This window comes from Phyllostomus discolor, chromosome 8 (assembly GCF_004126475.2).
Source record: "Phyllostomus discolor isolate MPI-MPIP mPhyDis1 chromosome 8, mPhyDis1.pri.v3, whole genome shotgun sequence".
Lineage (NCBI taxonomy): Eukaryota > Metazoa > Chordata > Mammalia > Chiroptera > Phyllostomidae > Phyllostomus > Phyllostomus discolor.
This window is the reverse complement of record NC_040910.2, coordinates 28,019,375-28,045,967: the sequence shown is the minus strand read 5'-3', so window position 1 is coordinate 28,045,967 and position 26,593 is coordinate 28,019,375. Positions and strand designations below refer to the sequence as shown.

The 26,593-nt window shown below is 33.8% G+C and overlaps 1 protein-coding gene across 4 annotated transcripts in view; it reads left to right on the top strand.

Annotated features, from left to right (window-relative positions):
* The window catches only part of SPOCK3 (SPARC (osteonectin), cwcv and kazal like domains proteoglycan 3), a 292,764-nt gene that overhangs the window by 250,984 nt on the left and 15,187 nt on the right, over positions 1 to 26,593 (top strand). For all 4 annotated transcript variants that reach the window (XM_028521177.2, XM_028521179.2, XM_028521176.2 and 1 more), the window contains one exon: positions 14,489 to 14,608. In XM_028521177.2, coding sequence (XP_028376978.1) covers positions 14,489 to 14,608 — 120 coding nt within the window. The remainder of the gene's footprint in view (positions 1 to 14,488; positions 14,609 to 26,593) is intronic.

Below are 26,593 nucleotides of genomic sequence, written 5' to 3'. Positions count from 1 at the left end.
TTATCCTCTGATTAACTCTATGCTTAATCTGCATTTAACAAAAAAATAGAAGCAAACTGCTATACATTCAGATGTTAGATAAATGTATCTCATTGATCTTTCCAGAAATGTAAATAACTCTAGGTAAGGAATAAGGACCTTTTGGATTATATTATTAAATATCAAGGATAGATTAAAGATTTAGTGTCATGTTCCATTAGTAGAAAAGATCAGCAGACTTTTGAAGTCTCAAAAACATTGATTATAAGGCTTTAGATCCAATGATACATTATAAAAATCATAGACAAGTAGGATTTATTCCTGGGATGTGAGGTTGGTAAATATCCACAAATTAATCATCGTAATATGCCATATAAACAAAATGAAGGGTGAAAATTACATGATCATATCAATAGATGCAGAAAAAGCATTTGATAAAATCCAGCATGTATTTATGATAAAAACTCTCAACATGGAGAGAACAAACTCCAACATCATAAGGATCATATGTGACATAGTCCCAGCCAACATCACACTAAATGGGCAAAAACTAAAAGTGTTTCCCTTAAGATTGGGAAAAAAGTAGGGATGTTCACTTCTACCACTCTTATTCAACATAGCACTGGAATTCCTAGCCAGAGCAATCAGACAAGAAGAAATGAATGGCATCCAAATTGGAAAGGAAGAAGTAAGACTGTCATTATTTGCAGATGACAGGATACTATGTATAGAGAACCCTAAAGATTCCACCAAAAAGCTACTAGAACTCATACATGAATTTAATAAAGTAGCAGGATACAAAATAAATAACCAGAAACTAGTTGTAGTTTTATACACCAATAATCAACTCTCAGAAGGGGAAACTAAGGAAACAATCTCATTTACAACTGCATCAAAAAAAGTAAAATACCTAGGTGTAAATTTAACCAGGGACATAAAAGATCTGTACTTGGAAAATTATGAAACACTAAAGAAAGAAATTGAAGAAAATATAAATAAGTGGAAGCATATATCATGTTCATGCATAGGAAGAATTAATATCATTAAAATGCCATTGCTACCCAAAGCAACCTATAGATTCAATAAAATTCCTATCAAGATACGAAGATATCAGAGGACTAGAACACATTTTTAAAAAAATCAGATGGAACCACAAAAGATCCCAAATAGCACAGCAATCTTGAGAAAGAAGAACCAAGAAGAATCATGCTACCTGATATCAAACAACAGTTCAAGGCCATAGTAATCAAAAAAGTATGGTCCTAGCATAAAAACAGATATATGGATATATGAAACAGAAGAGAGAGCTCAGAAATATCCATGCCCTTATGTTTAGTTAATATTTGACAAAGAAAGCAAGAATATACAATGGATTAAAAATAGTCTATTCAATAATTGATGTTGAGAAAATTGGACAGATACATGCAAAAAAATGAAACCAGACCACCTTCTTGCACCATATATAAAATAAACTCAAAATGGGTTAAAGACTTAAATGTTATACTCAAAACCATAAAATCATGAATATGTCCTTAGAAGAAAACATAAGCAGTAGAATTTCAGATATTTCTAATAGAAATGCTTTTTTTGATATATCTCCTTGAGCAAGGGAAACAAAAGGGAAAATAAACAAATAGGACTACATCAAACTGAAAGTTTTTTCAGGCAAAGGAAACCATCAACAAAATGAAAAACACAACCCAAGGAGTGGGAGAACGTATTTACCAATGATAACATTAGATACAGGGTTAACATTTAAAATTTATAAAGAACTTCTGCAGCCCTGGCTGGCATAGCTCAGTGGATTGAGTGCGGGCTGGGAACAAAAGTGCCCCAGGTTCGATTCCCAGCCAGGGTACATGCCTGGGTTGCAGGCCATAACCCCCCGCAACCGCACATTGAAGTTTCTCTGTCTGTCTCTCTATCTCCCTCCCTTCCCTCTCTAAAAATAAATAATAAAAAATAAAATCTTAAAAAAATCATTGCACATCTATTTAAAAAAAGAGAAATTCTGCCACATCCCCACAAAAGCCAATCTAATTGAAAAATGGGCAAAAGGCTTGAATAGGCTCTTCTCCAAAGAGAACAGGCAGGTGGCCAATAGACTTTTGAAAAGATGCTCAACATCACTAATCAGAGAAATGCAAATTAAAACCACAGTTAGATATTTCCTTACACCTGTGAGGATGGCTATCATTAATAAATCAACAAACAAGTGCTGGCAAGAACAGGAAACCCTCATGCATTGTTGATGGTAATGCACAAAACAGTGACTGTGGAAAGCAGTATGAAGTTATCACAAAAAAATTAAAAATGAAACTGCCTGTATAACCCAGCAATTCCACTTCTGGGAATATATTCAAAGAAACTCAAAATACTAATTTGAAAGAATGTGTGCACCCCTGTGTTCACTGCAGAATTATTTACAATAGTGAGGATTTGAAAGCAGCCCAAGTGTCCATCAGTAGATGAGTGGATAAAAGAGCCGTGGTAAATTTACACAGTTGGATACTACGTGGCTGTGAAAAAGAAGGAGATCTTACCTTCTGTGACAGCATGGATGGACATGGAGCCTATTAGGCTAAGTGAAATAAGTCAGAGGAAGACAATTGGTACATGATTTCACTTACATGTGGAATCTAATGAGCAAAATAAACTAACAGAAACAGACTCATAGATACAGAGAACAGACTGATAGTTGTCAGAGGGAAGGGGTAATGGGGCTGAAAGGATTAAGCAAAAAAAAAACACAACAACTCATAGACACAGACAAAATTACAGTGATTACCAGAGGTGAAGGGGGAGGTAGAAAAGGGTAAAGGGGGGATAAATGGTTACAGAAAGAGAATTGTCGAGGTGGTGTACATGCAATGTACAGATGATGTAAATTCACCCCTGAAACCTATATAATTTTATTAACCAATGTCACCCCAATAAATTCAATACAATAAAAGAAAATAGACAAATTAAAGAATAAAACCAAAAAGTGTTGATACCACCTGATAATTATTCTCCTCCTTGCCTAATGACAGGAATGAATTTATATTTTGTAGGACGTTAAATATTTCAACAAAGTGTGTCATCTTTGAGCCATTTGCCGAGAATGCTACTGTGTCATTTGATCCTGTCCCTAGTTGCTCCTGCTTTGTCATAGAGACCTTTGTATAACCCAAAATGTCACTGACTGACAGCAGGTAATGAATCATGTATTACTACGATCCAGATGCCCGCTTGGAGGCTCACCTATTTGACACCTGCTCTCTAATGTCTGAACAAAATACCTCTCAGAATAAAACACCTCCTTTCAGAGGCTGGTCCTTGAAAAGCAAATGGTTTATAAATCAAAAAGTTTCACACACACTTGTGAACATCAATATTTTTAATGGCTGTAGAAATTGTAGTTCATGTTTTAATAAAGTCATATGATTTATAGCAACGCTGAAGACTCATGGTTTCACTTCCATAATTTATCAGTTAAAAATTTCAGTGTGACGTTAATGCACAGCACACTCAGACCGAAATAATTCTTGGTAAGGAATTATTCTCTTAAGATGTGTGCTCATATGTGCTCATGTGTGCTCATGTACGTGTTCGTCAGAATTTGGAGGGCGACTTACCTGATTCTGTACTCTTTGTCCTGAATCTGTGGAATGTCCAGCAGAGACATGACGCCTGTAATTTAATAGGGTCTACTCCAAATTCTCCTCTGCCTCTCTGACAAGTACTGGAGGAACTTTACCTGATTTAATAAAGATACAGTTTAAGCTAAAATTGTTCAACCTTGCTCTGGAATGACACATATCTGCATTCTCCTCTGTAATGAGGCAATTGTGTGTGTGTGTGTGTGTGTGTGTGTGTGTGTACACATTGGAATTTACATATGCATCTGCTCTAAATCATAGTTCCTCTGCATTTATCAGACAAAGCTTGCAGAAGAGTGTCTTTGGTTAGGCATCTTCCTTTTTCCAGAAGGTCAAAGCATGCTGGCCTTTTTCTGAGTCTATGATATTCTTATCTCTTCTATTTTTCTTTAACATCTTCATTCTTGGCTTATGAATTTTCTCATAAACTTTTGAACTACCGATTCTCAAAGGAAAAATCACTCTCTTGAAAAAGCCACAAAATGCCAGCATCATTTATTTATCAGCCAGGAAATGTTCTCATTTTCTCTCATTTATATTTTCTTTAATTTATGTGTCCTTTTTGTTTCATGTATGTATTTTCTCCTTCAAGGATGGATATATTTTTACATTCTGCCTTGGGATAACTTTCTGATTAGGTTCCATGTTAAAAATCTAATTCACAATTGAACACAATGTAGAGACTTCCATTTATTTCGAAGCTGCATGAACACATTCCTGGGGAGGTGGCTTCAGGCATCCTTTTTTCTTTCACTGCCTGATGGTGGTTATTCTGTTGACTGTACATGCTGTATGTATGCATTTTGAGTTAGATTGTCCTAGGTTAATATGCACTCAGGTTATTTTTGTACTGGAGAACTTTTTCTAACCATTATTAAGTTTGTTTAAATCATTACATATCTAGACTACTTCATTTCTCAAGAATCAAAATATAAATTATAAATCAAACTAAACATCTAAATAAGTTTAAAATATTCTGTGGGGTTAAAAGCTTGTATTTATCAGAAACGAGTTGTCTTTATGTATCAATAGCCTTTGAATATTATATTCTGTGACCCAGTAATTCCATTTCCATTACTTTTCAAAGGAAACAAGAGACATCAATAGTTATTTTTATTGCATACAAGTTAAAACATATTCTTCCTAATTTTTATTTATTTAAAAAATTTTATTATTGTTAAATTACAGTTGTTCCCATTTTCCTCCCATTACTCTCCCCTGCCCTGCCCATCCCCCCCACAACCCTCCCCTACACCATTGTCCTTGTCCATGGGTTCTTTATACTTGTTCCTTCACTTAACCCTTCCCCTTCTTTCCCCATTATTCTCCTTCCTGCTCCCTTCTGTTCTTTATGTCCCTGTTTCTGGTTCTATTTTGCTCGCTTGTTTGTTTTTGTTGATTAGGTTCCACTTACAGGTGAGATCATACGGTATTTGTCTTTCACCACCTGGCTTATTTTACTTAGCATAATGCTCTCCAGTTCCATCCCTGCTATCACGAATGATAGGAATCCCTTCTTTCTTCCTGCTGCATAGTATTCCATTGTGTAAATGTACTATAGCTTTTTGATCCCCTCATTTCCTGATAGGCAATTAGGCTCTTTCCAGCACTTGGCTATTGTAAAAACATATTCTTTACATACAGTATTCTCTGTGGGAGTTTTTAAAAGTTTATATATTCATATAATACACATTTTGCATCAACCATACACTTTGTTGTTGGATATTTTAACAACCTGAGAAAACTGTTATTGTATAATGTAATGCAGTGGACTAAGATGAAAAATTGTCCTTTGATATGCTCCAAACTATGTAAAATCTAATAGCAGCAGATATGCAAAGTAAAATATTTTAACTTTGGCTACCTATTGATGGTGGTGTTGAATATATGGTTTTATGTTTACATTTATTAATATACATTATGAAATGTATATACTTACAAAATTGGCATCTCTTACCTTGGTAATCAGGGAAAAAATAAATTTTATACTGTTGTAAAAAATGACTTTTAAGAAAGAAGTAAAAAGTTCTCATCAGCAATGTAATATGTACTGGAGTTCAAATTCTCTAACAACTAAATATTAATAGTTCAGAAATGGCATTTCAAATTACAGCATGAAAGAATCATTATGGACAATTGGAACCTATAAAGATGAGGCAGGGATTCTTAGATGGATATGATAAATTAAAAGTCAGGAATACATGAAAATGTGGAAAGAGTTCTTCAAGATTATGCAACTTTATCTTGTTATTTATGTATGAGGTCTGCCTGAAAATTCCAGGCATTGTTAACGTAATGAGAATGGTTCATATGGCATCAATTTAACCTGGCAGCCGAGGAGAGTGGCCTCCAATGCACATGTGAACAATGATGACTTCACTGTACTAGTCAGTGGGTGTGGTAGACACAGTTGAGTGAGCATGTGTACTGTGTATCCATCACATTCAAAATGACTGAGTGAGTAGAGCAATGAATCAGCATCAAATTTTCCAGTAAGCTTGAATGTTCCTTCACGAAAACTATTCAGATGATTCAGAAAGCTTTCAAGGACAATGCACAAATAAAAGTGTAGCATAAATGCTTCAAAGGTGGGCAAGAATCTGTTGAAAGCGATCCAAATTCTGGAAGGCCTGTAACAAGCTGAACACCTAAGGTGTTGAACGTGCACAGGTTGTAATTAACCAAGATCAGTGACTGACAGTGAGAGAACTAGAAGCTGATTTGGGGACTCCAAATATTACCGTGTCTGAGATTTTGATAGAGCACCTTGGCATGAAATGTGTTGTGGAAAAATTCCTTCCACAGGCTTGATACCAGGGCAGAAAGAACATGTTGCTGCAGTTGTTAATGACTTGATTCAGACCTCTACCAATGAATCAGATTTCCTCAAGAAGGTCATTACCAGAGATGAGTCATGGATCTATGGCTATGATCCAGAAATGAAGTCCCAGTCCTCCCAAGGGAAGTCACCTGGCTTTCCATGCCCCAAGAAGGCAAAGCAAAGTTACAGCGAGATTAAGACCATGTTAGCTGTGTTTTTTCATTGGGAAGGTGTTGTACATCACGAGTATTCCTCCTCCTGGCCAAACAATTAATAAGGCATACTACCTCAGTGTTCTTTGTTGGTCCAGAGATGCAATACAATGAAAATAAATGGTCTCAGCTATGGGTAATTGGTGATTGACAGTTACATTATGACAACATGCTACTCATGCGTCACATCATGTGCCCAGATTTTTGGCAAAACATCAAATCGCCCAGGTGACTCAGCCCCCACTACAACCCAAATTTGGCACCCTGTGACTTCTGGCTTTTCCCAGAACTAAAATCACCTTTGAAAGGGAAGAGATTTCAGACCCTCAGTGAGATTCGGGCAAATACAACGGAGTAGCTGATGGCAATTGGGAGAACTGTGTGAGGTCCCAAGGTTCCTACTTTGAAGGGGACTGAGGCATCATTGTCCTGTGTACAATGTTTCTTATATCTTTTTCAGTAAATGTCTCTATTTTTCATATTACATGGCTGGATACTTTGTGGACAGACCTCGAGCTATATTTGCCTGAATGTGGATTAAAAAGGAAATGATCAGATAAAGGAAAAAAAACACAAAGTTTTGTGAAATAGTTATTCAGAAATGTGAAAATCTATGTCATTCCTCAGATATTTATCAGTTACTTCTTTATGGGCTGGCACAGTTCAAAAAAAATAGGGATAATTTAATAATAGATGATTATCCATACTCAAATAATTTTCTCTGTAATTCAAAAATGAGGAAACTCTGCTTACTTCCTTTTAACCTAAGTACTGTACTCTTTCGTGTCTTTTCTCTCAGGTTGTCTTGGACATCACGGCCTGTGTAATGAGAGTATGGTAGTTGATGCTGAGTGGCAAGTTGCTTGGACTTTTTTGTAATAGACTTGATCCTGCAAGAAAATATTCACATCAAGCCAGACTTAAGCCCTTTTACCTTTATAGTAGTTGTTTTCTGCAGGGTTTTCATTGTACCACATTCATACATCAACCTAGTCCCATGGAGAAGATTATCAGAATCTATCCTTTAAATTGTTACAAGGGATGGTGGAAAATATTTTTACTTACCAGATGTAAGGTGTGGTGGTGTTTTATTTCTTCACCTCATAGAAAACAGATACTTAGGAATATCTCTGTTTTTCCAAAAGCTCATGAGATAAAAACACTAAATGTGTTTGAGTACCTTATGTAATTATTTTCTAATATTTAGCAAGAATGAATGTTGAGAAATATAGTACAAAACCTTATGAATCTAGATAGTAGTCAGTTTGCTAGACTTACCATGTATTCAAACAAAACTCTACCATTCTTTCAAAGTAGTTTGCAGTTAATAGTGAGGGCCCCACCACCAGTCTGGACCTTCCCAAAACTTCCTGTCTGCCTGTAAGATTGTACTTAGATCTGGGCTTCTTATTATAGGACATTGTTTCAATGAACAACTCACAGTGGTAGACATCAGTACTCTTTCTTTAATAAATGATTTTAATAATTAAGTTCATTATAGTATATCAGGATCATTTTAACATTTTTTTAAATGTCTACAACAGTGTTTGAGACTTGAGAAAATATTCATTGTCCCTAAAACACAAAATGGAAAGAAAAATGACTAATCAAAAGTAAATGTTTAAGAGTTATGAAATATGTCATATTCATTAATTTTAAAATTTTATGTTTAGAACACATTATTAAATTATAGGAAGTATGTGGTTTAAATTTTCTGATTTGGCAAGAATTCCTGCTTTGCCCAATACTTTCAGATAAATCATTGCCAAATTTAAATTTAATGAGTTGTTGTCAAAAGAAAATTCCACTTGCAATATTATAAAAATATTTTCAAAGATTTGATACCTAAAATATTATTGTTAATGTATGCTACAGGTAGGAGCCTCAAAATTAAGATATTTCGGGCTTTTGGAAGGCACTGAAATATTACCCAAATTATTCCATCAATTTTCACTCTTTGTGATCCTCTTTAATGTCAAAAGCTAGAATGTGAATACACAGTTTCTTTGTATAACCCTGCTGCTGACATACTATTCATTGATAGGCAAAAGATGCTGGTGCAGCAAAACAGAACTTGTGCTGAATCAGGAGTATCAGATTTGCCACCAAATAACCATGATATTAAATGAAGTAACAAATTGTCTAAACTAATAGGTGTTGTAAAGAAGGCTAATACCTTCATATTTGGATTTTAAATATTTTATTTATTTATTTTTAGAGAGAGGGGAAGGGGGGAAGAGAGGCGGAGAAACATCAATGTGAAAGAGAAACATCATTTGGCCTCAGAAACATAGATCAGTTGCCTTTCATACAGGACAAGATGGCGATCTAACTCACAATGCAGGCATGGGTCCTGACCTGGAATCGAACTGGCGACATCTTTGCCTTTTGACACCCAACCAATTTGAGCCACACCAGTCAGGGCTCCATGTTTTAAATACTATGATCAATAAATATAGATTGTCCTCTCTCAGCTCCTGTCCACACAGTGTGCTTTTGGTATTGCCCAGCAGTTTTCATGAAAGAGAGACAGTGCAGGGAGGGGTGTGACTCTACCACAAATTTTCAATACTGGGGTTAAAAAGCCAAAAGGTAGGAGAGAGGATAATCAAAATCAATGATCAACCTCCTGCCCCACTTTTCCTCATTTCCACCCCAGGGTCACAGAGCTGATAATTTTTTAAGCCTTCCTGCTTTTCCCCATCTGGTGATGAGCTCATTTATGAAACAGCTATTTATCAACTTCAAGAGTTACCTTTAGATTTTCTGCTTTGATAAATGAGAACATATTTCACTTCCCTTCCACTTTTCATTATAATTACATGGCTATTCTTAGTTTTTTTATTGGTTGCAATTTAAAAAGCAAAATCATTAGCAAAAACAAAAACACTTAACCATCTGTTTCCAGTTTTGTAGACATCTCTTGCCTTCTCGATTTGTATAATGAGGACATTAGTAGGGCCACGTGTCGCACTACTTGTCTCCCCCCTTCCTGTGCCTAGTGGCTGTACTCGGACTCTTCATTGCCAAAACTGGTAACACTTAAATTATATTCCATAACCATTTTTAAGTCTTCTGTGAATTCTTTATAAAGTGATCCATGTGTGCATCACTTTTACAATAAAATGATGTGAATACTATTTAGTAAAAAGTGAGAATTTATGCTATTGTTACAGCTGTACAATGTATATTTTTTGTCTTAATGGAGAATATTCCTAGCCTCAGTTTTAAATGCATCTGTAGTTTCATACCCCAACCACCTTTATTATAATTATGATAAGTTTTTACAATTTGTCAATCAGAGACTGTTCTATCAAAATTATCATACTCTTGACACCGCCCACTGGATTTGCTTCTCCTGGAGCTGGGGCTGAGCTTGCTGAATTCATCTGGAAAGCGTCACACAGCTAGTCTGAGTACTGTGCTGCTCAGTTTTGCAAGAAGTCCCTCTCTATTTTCTTTACTTTTAAAATAAGGTTATCCATTTCAAATGACTTTCTCGCTTACTGACTTCCATAAGGCAGATGGTAGGCACACCGGACTGCCCCTCCAGGTCTCTGGCCCCTTCTTTTACGATCTTCTGCTCTAGTCTTCCTCCATTGCTTTTGTTTTAGATTCTAGATTTTTGGGGGGCTTATCCCGACAGATTCTATTGCATGTTTTATCTTACCAAATATGCGAGTATGTGTGTGTATGTGTGTACACAAATGTAAATGCATTTGTAACTTTAAAATTTCCAGACCTCTTTCCTTTTCCTTCATTTGCTTTACATAACACCATGCTCTAATTAATAATTTGACACAACTGAAAAACCACACACTGAAACCTAGCTTTTCTCTGATTCAAATTTAATTTGAAATCATATTTATTATGTCATTATGATTTATTATTCTGTTATAAATTCCTGGCTACAAATGCAATTAGATCAATGAGTACCATGTACTGTTCTGGTACACTACTGGCTATAAAATTTAGGGCAGTCATTTATATTCAGTGTCCTAGTTTCCATAGCTATAAAAATAATTATTATTTACTTAATCTTCCAGGCTAGATATTAAAATCAAATGTGAAATCTCATTAAAAGCATTTCATGCTATATAAATACAATGTATTATTCCTAGAGGAAGAAAACCATGTAGCAGAAAATACAAAGAATAGACATTAATTGACTTATTCTAGAGAAGAACAGTAGTAAATCGCTGATGACTGCCAGACACTTACAGGAGTGAGACTGGACTGGTCCTATGCCCATCAGAACATGTCTGTAACAAGGGATTTGGTCAAAAGTCAAGTAGAAATGGCATTCTATAAATAATGTTATATCTCAATATTGTTTATGTTATGTATTTTCTTTTGTTGAGTGACAGGACATTTGACTCATGATTTATAATAATGAGTGACACCATTATAGCCTCTGTCTCTAAAAAAAGGGACAAAGGAAAGGTCAGTCTTACTGAGCAACCTCGTCCATCATGGGCACTGCTACTGCTGTGGAATATGTGGTCGCATACATGGTAGCCTATATTTCCATGACACCTGTGTGATCTACTTTGAACTGACATTAAATGTTGGACTTGAAGATACATGATCCTTCAAAGTCAAGAAGATATATTTATATGTAAGTTTTGTGTTATTGTCTGGCTCAGTTGGGTAGATCATTGACCTGATATACCAAGTTTACAGTTTCTGCCCCCAGTCAGGGCACATATAAGAAGTGAGCAATAAATGCATAAATAAATGGAACAACAAATTGATGTTCTTTCTCTCAAATCAATACATAAGAAGATAAATCTGTTTTGCTAACCTACATCTCAGCATGTCTGCAGTGATCCTCAGGTCACATCACCACAATCAGGTCCCACTGAAACGGGAACTGATAGGCTGTGAGTGAAGCAGTGCTTGACTTGTTTTTTCTAATTTGCATCATGCTGCTACTGAGGTGGTTTGCTGTAAAGGTTAAGACCTTGGACTCCGTATTCTAACTCTTGGATACAGAACTTGCCCCGACACTTGCCTGACTGACCTCAGGCAAGTTCTACAGTTCTCAATGCAACATTTTCCTAACACTTTAATGGGGAAAAAATACTAGCATAGATTTTATAAAGTTTTTTATGAGGATTGAACATGTAATTGTCTATAAAGTAGTTCTGACAGTATCCATTGTTAACTGCTATTATCATTATTATCAGTATTATCACAGGATTCTCAATTCCTAAAATTTTCCATTATAGCACCTGCATCACCTTATATAGAGACTTAAGCTATGATATATGTGGCACACAATAAAGGTGTATAAAGCTTCATATTTGGGTGATTTTTCTAAATGCTATTTTTCTTAAACATAAATTCCTTAAACTAAAAAAATAAGATCACAAATATTTCATTAGAAATACATAAATACTATATCACTAGAATTTCCCATCACAGAGTGCAAAATTCATGCTAATTTATTCAACAAACTTTTTATCATTTTTAGCAGATTTTTATTAGATAAAACTTTGTTTTTTGTTGGGTGTGGGTTGGGAAAAAATAAGAGATATAGGAAATAGAGAAGTAAAATTAATTTTAAATGTTAATTTGTTTAAAGTGGGAAATGTATTACAAATGCATTTTTTATCTCTTTATACAAATGAAAGTTTACTATATGCACTTTTCTGCTCTATTTGCTTTGTACGAAAACTACTTTGTGAGTCAGTACATAATGAGCTTCTTAACTATTTTAATGACTCATAGAGCTTCATTGGATGTATGTACGTGATTATTCTCATTAGGTCATGGCTAAAGGACAGTGGGACACTTTGTTAATACACTTGCTATTATCAAAGTGCCAAACAAATAATACTGTAAAGTTAAATGAGTTTGTATATGGATAATATACCTGTATGACTTTTTAAGATAGGGAATTTCTGGATCAAGGATTAGATGCATTGTAATTTTTTTTCAGAAATTTAAAATATTTTAATTTATTTTGAATATGAGTGCAAGTATATGACATAAATTTTTTAAAAGACAAAACTGGTAAAAATAAGACTCGCTTATACCACTTTTCTTCATTCCTCTAGTTCCCATAACTGGAGAGATAGTCTTCATACACACACATGTACATATATAATACATATACACGTACACATATGCACATACACATATATATTCTTCTTGAGGTGTACAGCATTCATATATAAATATGTAGAAGGGTTCCTTTTCTTCAAGTGAGCTTTTGTTTTCTTCTGCATAGATGTTTATAGGATCGAAAGACTCTTGCTTAGATGTTGCTTAAACAGATACCCAGTGAGAGTAAATATTCATATTAAGAGCATACAGTTTTATGGTCTAATCATTCAGCGTCGGCCATTGTACATCTTATCAGTAAAAGTGAAGTTTTCTTTGGCTTTTAATGTAGTTCATTGTTTTCTAATGAATTCTGTATATTGCTCTGTCTTTGGCTAAGGCTTTTCACACTTACTACTAATGTGCCTCTACACTGGGCACACAACGTGCATTCTAAGATTTCTCTTCACCATCTTCCTAGAAATTCCTTTCAATTCTGTCTCAAGTGTTTTATTTCCTGGGTCTCCACCATCTTCTTTCTTGGTTCTGTCTGGTGTGTCACATTCTCTAGTAACTTCCTGGCATGGCTGGTTTATTGAGTTTGTATATTTAAAAATCTCTTTAGTGTACCTTGGCATTTGATTTTTCTGGATATAGGATTCTCAGTTTAAAATACAAAGTAATTTTTCAATTGCCTTTCTGCCTGTCAGCACTTTTCAATAGTGTTGCTATTGACAATTCTGATTCCTTATTCTTTTTCTGTGACAATATTTTTACTTCCTACATGACAGCTTGTAGTATTTTCCCCTCTGTGCTCTGAAATGTGACAGTGATTTGCAGTTATGTGTCAGCCACCTTACTGGGTCCTGGGAGGATCCTGTTAATCTGGAATTTTATTTCTTTTAATACTAAGAAATGGTATTATATTATATTATATTGTATGGTATTATATTATATTTTCATGTCATTCATGTTAATTTATATATAACACATTGTAACTGTTATACATGTTAGTTTACATATAACATATGTTATAATATAGTATATATAGTATATATTAAGTGTAATGTAATGTTTATAACATCATTATGTGAATTATTATTTTAACAAAATGAACAAGAATAATACTATTAAAAAGGATTGTCAATACAGAAAAATGCACATTTGCTACTTGCAGAGGAGTTAGGCTGACAGTAACAATGCCCTGTTAAAAATGTAAATAAGTATTTCTTATGTTTTCAAATTATTTTGGCAACAAATAACTGAATTTGACATACCATATTTTAGTCTCACACAGGTATACACACATGCACATACATAAATATATGTATGAAATATATTCCACTATTTATAAATCATAATATGTAGTATATTATAATAGGTATGGCCAATAATAAATGTGTAAGTATTCATTTAGGATTTTCAACTTTATTTCCCCAGATGACCTACCACCTTACCATGACAAAAGTGTTCAGCACATAAACATTTGACCAATTAATTTATGTGATGTTACAGTTGAGAATCTTCAATTGCTGTTGTATTTTAGTGAGGAGTGGAAGCAGAATTCTACTAGTAATATTCTTTTGTTAAATAAAATGTTATATTACATCTTGTGTTTGGAGCACATTTATTTTTAGTGTTTGAAAAGCTGAAGCCCAATTAGTAATTGTATTGCATTTTTTCTTTTAGTCCTTGTTACATTTCTGTTACCAGCATAATTTGAAAATTAGCATTGACCTTGTGCTAAGTTATTATTCAAGATTTGTGTTGTTTCTATTTGTTTGTAGCCTGTGGTGACCTGGAGTTCCGGGAAGTGGCAAACAGGCTGCGGGACTGGTTCAAGGCCCTTCATGAAAGTGGAAGCCAAAACAAGAAGACCAAAGCATTACTGAGGCCGGAGCGAAGCAGTAAGATTTCTGAATGTGAAATGTCCCATTGTCTTTGATATTGAATTTTATTTCCAATGAATCACTTAGATTAAAAAAAAACACATTTCAAGGTTTATACTTCACTTAGATGCTGAACAAAAATCAGAATATTATGACTTCCAAGCACAACTATAATATTTTGCAAGAAAAAAATAAGTCTGATTTCCAGAAAAATGAATATCCCTCAGAGACAGCATTTATCCTTGATGCTGAATTGAAAGAGTAGGAATATTTTTTCAGAGTTTTGATAAAAGTGATAAAGAATAGAACAACACAGGTAAGAATAAAGGTAAGAATTTTGGAACACTTAGATTTTTAGAAAGCACAATTAGTGCCCCTTCCCTCAAAATTAACCTTTTCATGATTGCTTTGCAGACATTTCTACTTTGACCCAATTATGAGAGAAGACTGAAAGGATATTTTCAATGACACACTGAAATTTAAATTCATTAAAAAGAAGAAAATAAATAAGAGTTTTATGAATCTTATATGATTCTTTAATCATCTGTATAGTCCCCTCCAAAGTGTTTTTCACTTCCTTGGAAATAGGAAATGCAAAGTGAAATAAAGACCTTGTTATGAATAATTTCATGAATTTTGTATTTTTTAAACAAACACTTATGTGATTATATTTTCAAAAATATTTATTCCATTTAATGCATGTGAAAAACAGGCACTGAAATCTGTGCTTAGTTTTAGAGAGCTAACAAGGATGAAAGCATATGATCTACAATAGGCCAAGAGATGGTAGGGCAATAATCATAGGTGACAGAAAAAGTCCCAAGTATGTTTCCTTTGCCTATTGTGACATGACCCACACACTCTCACTTGCAGTCTTCAAATATGTTTCTAAAATATCATTCATCAGATGGCACAGTCATTCATAATCCACAGTTACTAAAAATGCCTTACTTGTTTTCTTCTCATCAAGTAACTCTGAAATTTCAAACATTTGTATTTGTGTTTTATCATTGTTAGAAATTATCTGGACATATAAAAATGTATATTAATTAAACTGGAATAAGGTTTTAAGTTACTGAAAGAGTTTGGAAATTATATTTAAATTTCAAGTAAACTTACTATAAAACACATTTACTGTTGAAATAAATGTTTTTCTTAATTAGATTTAATTTGTTAAAAATTTATATTTTTTCTAACTTTGAACATTGTAGATATAATGCTAACTTATTCATCAGTATATCTATATGAATTTAGGAAAAACACATCTAAATAGAATAAAAAGGTACACTTTTATTGTACTTCATGCTAATAACTCTGAAGGTATAGCTATTTTAATTAAATAAGCAATAGTAAGCTAGTCTAATTTGCCAGATTTCATTTAAATGGTGTGAGTTGAGTCTTTAAAAGAAAGACTCCTGGAAGGAGAGGACAGTGTGGTGAAGCCAGGGGAAAGGGGGTTGGAGGAGGCAAACGAAGGTGGAGACAGAGATAAGTGGAGACAGAGGAGACTTGAGTCTGAGGGGTGAACACACAATGCAGTGTACAGTGGCTGTTTCATAGAATTCTACACCCGAAACTGGTGTCATTTTATTAACCAATGTCACCCCCATAAATTCAATAAAGATATCAATATTCAATAAATACATAAAAATATCACTATGGAGAGAATGCTTCAACAACCTCAAGCCTTGCTAGAATTTCAAATCAAACAGAAAGAGGCGTTTGTCTTGTAGGAAGGGGTAAGCAGAGCTAGCAACGCCTCTGTGGGAGTGCAGAGCAAGTGGGTGGGGTGAGCAGGTGGCAAAACTAGAGCACTTCAGCGGGAAATCCTTCTCTCCCTGGTCAGTAGATGCTCAGAATAAGCAGTTTAGGAGGGATGTTCTACATCTCAGTGCTCTCACCCGTGGTCAGACTCCTGGGAGAACCAACATGTAGTAGTTTAGGGAGGGGAAATTCTACCTAAAGTTTGGTCAAGCCTCATGTACTGGCTTACACGTTAACACTATTATATAATTCCCCTTACTTATTATACTATCAAAGTATTTTAAAGGTATAGTGAAAATAGTAGGGACTTTTTCCTAGTAGTTACTTTATTTCAGTCTATGATATAGACTCACCTGAGTTTTGAATTGACTAAATTTTATCATAGCTGTTATATAAAGAATTTTATAGCCACTACCCAAGAATAATTGATGGTTTATCTGAATCTTGGATAGTGCATACATTTCATAGTTAAATGGCTTCAGTTGACAAAAAAGATCTAATGTCATAATTTTTAAAGAAATTAAACAAGCTGATAAAGGTTGCCATAATTTTTAACAACTCCAGTCTTCTACTTTATATTTTAAAAAATACAGCTTCATGGATATATTTTGTTTAAATATATTTTAGAGCTATCATTAACAAAAGAATGATCATAGGAAAGCAAACTTAAGCCAAAAAAAACAAACAAGGAAATAAAAAACAATTTAATGTGTTTTATGATAAGAAGGTGAAGGATATAGAAATTTAGCATCCGATTTTATTATTGTTATACCATGAAAAAACTTCTTCAGGCTCTTTTTCAGTAAATACATGCTGTACCATTATAATCTGTATACCTTAGTATTGTGTTTCATTATTTAAATTTCTAAAAATTAAAGAGCAGAAATATTATCCATAGGTTTTTAAAGATATGGTTGCAATTTAATTTATGTCTGTCTATTCTTTGAAAGACATCATGTGTTAATTTTCTCTTTGTCTGTTTGAAAGCATAACCACACACAATCATATGCAAAATCCTCAGATTAAGAGTCTGACTCAGATTAAGATAATGTCTTATTTTTGCTTTCCTACACACCACATGCTCTCCGCAGTTAGAGAAAATTATAGAATTACTTACACCCCCAGGGCCAACGAATACATTCTAATTGCTTCCCAAGACATTGCTCACTTTGTGTCGTGCTGTCTTCACATTGAGAGGAAGATTGAACTTGGAATTGGAGGGCTTAGAGACAATGCCCCATTTCAATGTAATAAGGAGGCTTCTGGGTTTAGGGGAGGACTTCATCTTTTAGAAACAAAGACTTACAAAGTTAGAAGATAATTTTTTTTCTTATTTCAAGTAATAAAATAAAAGATACAGATCATTGCTTATTTAGTTCTAATTATTGAGACATCTGACATTTTCTTCTTTTATGAGGTAGACAGAATAACTCTCTATAGTTAAATGTCATTATATACTTTACTACTACTAAGATATCCTCTTAATATTTGGAAAATATTATATAGTTTTATAAAAATTATATATTTTATTTTTAGCTAAATTAATGTAATCCTACATAAATTAAAACTATACTTATGAAGGTAGCAAGTGAATAATAATTCTGTTTTGTTACATTGTTCAGCCCTGGAAAATCATCCGGGGTTTCATTAGACACCACATTTTTGGTGAACCTCTGGTCTTTAGGAACTATATTATTCCAAATAGAGGAAATTACTATTACCATTGGAAGTTTTGGACTCATTAACATACCCTGAGGTTGATTCTCACAGGGTATGTGAAATATTGTGAATTTTGTTATATTCTGTTTTCAACAAAATGCATGCTTTATTTTCAAAATATAACCATGTAGGGTATTCAGAGCACATTTAATCAGTAATTTAAATGGTTAGAACCTAGTAAAAAGTGAAACACCTTTTCTCCCCCAAAAGACAAAAGTAAATATATTTTTTAATTTGTGCAGAAAAATAAAACAAAACATAAGTTTTTACATCACACACATATATTTCATATGCTTTTAGTCATTTATAATATAAGCATTAACTCTATTGAATTTTACTCCAATGCCAGTTGAATATATGCAACCTGGAATGTGAGGTATCTTAAAAAGCCTCAGGAGTGACAGCTAAAACAAAAGAGAAAATAGAGATAAAAAGGAAATTAAATGGCTCAAAACATTATATAACATAAGGTAAAAGAATGTTAATAACCTGATATATATGATTTCCATTCCTCTTCCTCATACGTATATTCACATAAACATTTATTTTAACCTTTTAATCTTTTATTGTGTTGCAAATAATTTTTCACCACACCTTTTCTATTTTGATTTCAGAGTTCTTAGTTGGTGCTCCTTAAGACAAATCTCTCTCAAAAAACCATTGACCTAGATAATTTTCTAATGTGTATATTTTTGCATTTACATCTTTAAGTCTTCTATAATTTATTGATATGAGATGTAACTATTGCAATTGACCGTGATTCCTTAAGAATTTAAATGGCATATTTGCAATTTTTAATCCACATTTATTCTTTATGTCTATATTTTCTGTTTAAGCATTTTACATATTTGTTCAAAGTTCTTTCTGTTATTTATTTTTATTGTAATTCTGTCATGTTCTGATACTATACTTTGATTTCTGTTCTTTCAAATTAGTTGTCTATTTTTGCCTCAGAATATGTGTCATATGCACTTGAAAGGAACATGTATTCTGTTATTAATTGTTGGAGTGTTTTATAGATATAAATTATTTCAAGTTTATTGATAATGTTTTTCAGATTTTCTATACCTTTGCTGTTTTCTTTCTACTTGTTTTATTGATTATTTACAGAGTAGTGTTGAAGTCTCAAGATATAATTGGGAATTTCTCTATTTCTCTGTTTGGTTTATTAGGTTTTTTTTTCTCAAATGTATTTCAAAGGTTCATTTTAAATACATACACATCCAGGGTTGTTATGTCTTCTCCTTGAACTACTTATCATTATGTAACATTGCCTTTTTGGTTAGTAACAGTCCTTATGGTAAAGTTATTAGTATAGTTAGTCTCACTGTCTTTCCACTAGAGTTTGCATGGTATTTATTTCCAATCTGTTTATTTCAATCTACATGATTTAAAATGGTTTCCTTCAGGACAGTGTATAGTTGAGTATTGCTTTTTTAACCATCTTGAAATTTTTCAAATTTTAGTTGATATGCTTAGATCACTTACATTTAATACAATTATTGATGTGATTTCATTGCAAAAGATCATCTTGCTAGTTCTTTTCTATTTTTCATCTCTACTTTGTCCATTTTCTCTCTTATAATGCCTTATAATATACAAATTAAATATTTTTATGATTTTACTTTTGTTCCTGGTTCACTTTTTTTACCTTTTGACATTTTTAATGGTTGCCCTAAAATTTACAAAATAGAAATTTAATTTGTCACCATCTATCTTCAAATTACACCTGGCATTCCATAATTATTAGAAAGAAATACAGCTCTCAATTGATTTCATGTTTTATGCTATTTTGACATATATTTTGCTTTTATGTATGCTACAAACACATAATACATTGCTAATAAATTTAGGTTAGATATTATCCTTTAAAACAATTTCAAATAAAATTATAAATTTCATATGTATCTTTATGCTACTATTGAATTCTTTAGGGTTTTTTTTATTTGTTTGGTAGCAATCTAAGTCTGCCTGCTATCATATTTTTTCTTCCTGAGAAGTGCATTTTTTAACATTTCTTACAGTTTGCATTTACTTTAAATAATTTTTCTCTCATTTTTTATTTGTTTAAAAGGCATTTTTCTTTCCTTTTTACAGTGGTATTTTCTCTGGGTAACAAATTTTGGTTTAAGAACCCTATTTTATTTTCCAGCATTGTATTATGAATGTTCCTCCATTGTGTCCTGTGTTATGCTGTTTCAACTAAGTCAGCTGCCATTCTCTCCTTTTTTTTTTCTCTGTAGGAATATGTATTTGCCTCTACTTTACTGAGTTTTCTTTATCATGGGTTTTCAACAGCTTGCCTATGATGTGTCTAGGTTTTGTTTATCTGTTTCTTTCTTTCTTTGCTTGGTTTGCATTTTTGTTCAGTGTTTATTTCTACAGTTTGCCCTATTTAATTAATTTTGGAGAATTTTTCATGAACTCTTGAAATATTTCTTACTCAGAGACAGCTGTTTTTTTACTTTCCTTTCCCCTTCTTCAGGGTGCAGTTTATCCCCACTTATGTCCACAGGGTACCCAAACATTCTGCTCTACCCAGTAACTTAAGGCTTTGTTCCATAAGGGATGTAGGAAAGAAGGATGTAGGGGACCTTTACACCTTCCTCACAGCAGCTTTCTTAGGTGTCTTTCTTAGGTCTCTTACCTAGCCCCACATCCTCCTTGAATGCCTTGCTGAGATCTGTGAAGTAAAATCCTCTTCCCTTTGCAACTCACAAGGATTAGTTATTGTCATGCTAGTCTACTCTCAACCCTTATCAATTTATTGAGGAATTTAGCTGAATTCTCCTTGTTAATTTATGTAGTGTTCAGTGTCTGTCTTGGGTAAGTGCTCACATCCTATCTCTTCTTTGAGGCTCCTGTCTCTTTTTAGATTCTTTTATATTCTTTTTAGATTTACTTCATTGCCTTTGGAGACAAAGTCCCTGGTGGGTTCAAAATAAAAGGTGTAGTTTTATAGAGTATTCAAAGTTTTCTTTTTTTTTAGTGTGGGAGCAACACTTGTTTAAACTTTCTCCTCCCTAGGTGAAAGCAGGGAGTCCTGGCCTTTGTTCCTGATGAATATTTTCACCAGATATAGATTTTTGAATTCTTTTTTCTTGTTCATCGTTTAAAGATATTCTTCAACCCTTCCTGGCCTGTAAAATTTCTGATAAGATGTCAAGCTATAGCTGAATCATTGTTTAATTGTGATGTGTCCTTTTCCTGCTGATTTCATGTTTGGTACTTATCTTCAGTTCTTAAGAGTTTGACTAGGCATGTCCTTTTGGGTATTTTGCTTAAATATTGTTGCATATCTTTAATTAGTAAATTTAGATATTTGAACAAAATTTCTACCATAATGTTCTCAAGTTATTTTCTGTACCATCTTTTTCTTTTCTTTTGGGGCTTTGATTACCTGTGTACTGTACTCTTTGATGTTATCTGACAGTTCACTGAGGCTCCGTTCATTTCTTACTTTGCTTTTCCTCACTTAAACCATTGCAATTGATCTATATTCAAGTTTACTTTTTCTGCTGTAAACTCATTTCTGCTATTGGATTCCATCTAGTGATTTAAAAAATTACAGATTTCTTTGTTACTTTGTTCTTAAAGTTTCCTTTTGTTCTTTGTTTTAATTTTTATTTTTCTACTTGTAGTTCCTATCATTGCAGTTATTACAAGCGTGTTTTCTTTTCCTTCAATAAGATAGCTATTTTAGTTGTTTTAGTTGTGAGCTATTTCCAACAACTGGGTCATCTCAGATTTGTTCTTATTGGATTGTCTCTTAAGAATATGTCCCATTTTCCTGGTGCTTCATATGTCTTATAATGATGGATGGTGTCCCAGATGTTGTGGATATTAAATTGTGGGGTGCTTTGTCACGTGACCTTAGTCCAATGTGAGGTTTTTGTTTTAGCACAGGATTAATTTCATTGGCTCAAAAGGGAAACTGCATTTCTTGGGAGCGAGCTCTCATCAATCCAGATTTGTAACCTCTGGCGGGGGTGACCTGAAGCCTACAATGCGCACCTGTGGGTGACTGGCCATCAAAATCTAGGGCAGATGGTATTTGGCTTTCTGGTTTCTTTCTTTGCTGAATTTCTCCCTCATTCTTCAGTGTTTGTACACAGTTTTCTGACTGTCCAGGCTGGAATGCCTGAAATCTTTATTCACCAGTATCCCCACTGCCTTTTGCTATGTCCACTCTGTCACCAAGCTAAAACACTGTGAAAAATGGAAACTCATGCCGTATAACCCTCCTCCTCAAAATGTGGACACTCTACAGAAAAGTACCTGTTTTTTACCCACTGTTATGTTTCCTTCTTGTCTATAAAAAGTTATGTGTAGATTTTAAAGACTTATGGATAGTGAATGTTATTCAGTCATTACTGGAAAAAGAATGTAAAGTAACAATTTAAATGACAAGTTGAAGACAGGATTTTTGTATTACTTGAATACAAAAATCTGCAAGGCCCAGGAGAATCTATTGAACCTAGTATGGGCTAGAATGGTACTTTGCTTTCATTACTTATTCCTGTTTATTCCACTTTCTCACCAAATATGAGTGTCATTCATTTTAATGTGGAGGGACAATTACAGTAATATTTTAAATGTCAAATCTTCATGATTAAGGACAGTCTTTCAACTATTTTGGATATGTTTTGAAATCCACATTTACTGAGTGTCTTCTCTCATTTGAATGATTTTACATCTATTTGTTAATCTCAGGTATGTTAATATATCTGCTGTTTAAGCAAATGCACTTGTTAAAATAGGCTTGCTATTTCATAGAATGAAGAAGTGAACAACTATGTGCTTGCATTCTAGACGTGAATAAACTTATTTCCTGCAATAGCATAAACATTCAGAGAATGTTGAGAGCTATTTTTTTCTATTATAAAGACTTTGCATTCTATAGTTTCTGTACAAATCTTAGATTCCCTATACTTGCTATTTCTTTTACCTGGAATACCTCATCCCCTATGCCATGATTACTCATAGTGCTACTTTTGTATTTCTGCTCAAATATCCTGTTTTTAGGGATGATGTGGTGGGCAGAATTTTAAAGGTGGCCCTTCTGAATTCCTGATCCTGCTTATTCAAACTAACACTGTTGTAGATACTAGTGTGAAGGAATTTTGTAGATGGAAGTCAGTTGCCCTTAAAATATGGGCAAAGGAGGATCTAAAAGCATAAAGGCAGCAAAGATGCCAACAGCATTTATGAAGAGGGTTTCTTTGGAAAGAGCTCTGCTCTGATTTTATGACTCCTCTAAGAGGAGATGAGGGTGCTTTCCTTCATTTCAAATTAAGGGAGGGATTTCAATAGAACAACTCAGAGTTTTATATGTGTTCCCAGCCAGACAAGTGAATTATGGCCTGAATCTCACCAGGGAAGTCTGAAATGCAGGGGTAGTCATGAGCTGCTTATTTGTTTGGTGTCAAAGCAAAGGAAACTTATTGCTGCTTTGAATTGTGTGTCTGGGCAAGAAATACCAGAATAGTTACTGTGGACAATATTTGAGCCATATGAATAAAAACCAATGTAAATGCTGTCCAAGAGGGCCATTTGGAATAGTAAATAAACCCCAACAGTAAAATTGGATCTCCAGATATCCAGAGACTAATAGCTGTGGTCAGCCAGAGAAAAATATCACATATTACAGGAAATAGTTGAAGTGTGGATGCTCTGGGAACCCACTACTTGTGATTGGTGTGTGAAGTGGGAGCAGTCTTGTGGGATCTCCACTAACTCCCAGGACACAATGTCAATATTGAGTTAAATTGTAGAAGACCCCCTTGTCCACAGGAAATTGGAAAACCACTTGCTGAGAAAAAGCAACACAGTTGTGTTACAGGTATTATGCCTAAAAACATATTTTTCTTTAAAAATAAAATATTTTTTCTCATTTTTAATCACTTGAAAAACTAGTAAGCTCTTTAGAGCAAACATCATAACAAAGCACTGTAGAGTTTACAATGTATGTGGAATTAAAATGGGTAACACTAATGGCAGAAAATGTGGAAGAGTTTAACTATAGTCTGATTTCTTATAAGATATGTGAAGTGGTATACTATTATTTGACAGTAGTGTGTGATAAGTTAATAGTATATACTATAAAACTTAGGACAAACACAAAAAATAAATAAATATAGTAAATGAACCATATTGGCTTTATAATGCTGATATAATAGATCACTCCAAAGTTTAGGACCTGAAACAACACAAATATATTATTTTACAGTTCTGCCAATAGTCCAACACAGGTTTCACCACACTAAAAACAAGGTGTGTGCAGACTTTAAGCCTTTCTGGACTCTCTAGGGAAGAATCCATTTCTTTGATCAGTCGGGTTGTTGACAAAATTCAGGTCCTTGCAATTATAGGACTGAGATCCATTTCCTTGCTAGTTATAAACTAAGAGTTACTCTCAGTTTCTAGATACCACCCATATTCCTAAGCTTTTGGTCTTCATGTGTCTTGAATGAATTTTTTTTTGTCTGATTTCTGTCTGACTAAAGCTGGGAAAAGTTCTTCACTTTTAAGATTTATGTGATTAGACTGGGCCTATTTAGGAAATTCACAGTAATCTTCTGTTATTAAAGCAGTTGATCAGCAACATTAGTTACTTCTGCAATTTTAATTCGCTTTATATTTACACCGTATTATATGTATTGAATATATGATAGCATTATCCAAGAACTCTCAAAGTCAACAAATAACATCTCTTTGCTCTAAAAATTCAATATAAGACAAGGAAAATCTTTTTCTCTGATTAATTTTGTTTTATATTTGTAGTATCAACAGGATCATATTGAAAGTATATATTTTATTTAGAATATCAAAATAATGCTATTTCTAGTCTTTTTATTTTCCATTACTTTTATTTGTTATTACATATCATTCTGACGACCCTTGTAACACAATTTTATATATGTCATTGAAATTACATAAAGTCATTGTACTTTTTATCTTCAAGGCAACATAGATCATTTTTAAAAAACCTTCACATTATCTAGATATAGACATTACACCCTAGATATATTGAATAACTTAACCCAGTAAGGTAGCAATAGAATAGAGAAAAGTAACTTTAATTTAAATCACATTCCTTGACATTCTCAATTTAAAACATTATTACATTTCATCAAATTGATCATTCAGCAGACATCTTACTCCATGGGAATTTAATATCCCCTGAACATAAAGGGCAAACCCTTAGTTCTATTTTCTCTAACATTTGTTAAATATCTGTGAATGTTCTATTTTCAGAAATAATCTTATTTTGTTAATGCCTGGGTTATAAGTTCTCCTCAAAGTAGAGCTACAAACATTATTGAAAGGGTAAAGATACTTTTCTTTCATACTATAATTGACAAAAATAAGAAAGAAGAATGTACTGAAACCAACAAGGATGTTTACAAGGTACATCATAAAAGCTGGGCAAAGAGAACTTGAAATTTTCGGGTTTAAAGATTGATGACCAGTCACAGTAAAGTCAAGCACTTGTGAAGATGCGACACAACAATCCCATAACTCTTTCACTTACGCCATTCCAGTTACTCCCTGTGGCCTTCTAACTTCCACACTTGCCCCATATTACGCACATGACTGAGAGTGTTTTCCATTTAAAGCAAAAGTCAGATCATGCCACTCTCTGCTTTCAACATTTGTCTTTCTTCATTGTTCTGAGTAGACAGTCCAGAGTGTTGGCTTGAAATTAAGGCTCTATTATCTCTTCACTGATTCTCTACCCCTTGTTTCTTAACAGGAAACACAGGTTGGTGAATCCCTAGCTGCTGGCCTTCTGCTCACTTTCCCTTCCACCCCAGCACAGAGTGAACCGTCAGGCTTTGATTGAATCTCAGGGCATTCTGTGCCTTTGGTCAGAGTGGCTGTGCTCCAACTATCTTTCCCACTTTGGCAATAGTGCGACTAGTAAAAAGTAGATAAGCAGATATTCACCTGGGAGTCAGATTCCATCTTTCCTTTTTGCAGACACTATAGACTTTCATAGGATTCTCTTAGCATTCTCCATGCTAAGCTGGAAGACAAACCATTGAGTCTCCCATTCTAAATAAGTAGATGGAGAAGATAGCCTCTCTTCACTAACTCTGAATGCTCACTGAAAGGCAATAGCTCTTTCCTCTTCTTCCCCTAGTTTTTATTCGCAAAGTTCGGTATATCACCATCAGGCTCCTCCATTTCCTAGGAGAAGAGCTTTGGAGGAAGGGTGTGGTTTGGATGCATACCAGAATCTCATTCCAAGAACTCACTTTCTCTGAATGATTATGCAGAAGTTAGTATATTTGTTTTCTACAGGTTGCTTTCTTCATGTAATCCCTGAGCATACGGCAACATTTGTTAGAAACAGTTTCAGCCAATACTTCAATCCATATTATTTCAAAAGTAAGGTCCAAGGTATTGGGCCCTATCTACATTTTTCTACCCTGTATTCCACAACCAAGGTCAGGACCTGGAAATTAAATATGAAATGAACAATTTATGTTTGTCATTGCTGTGTTTGAGAGAATC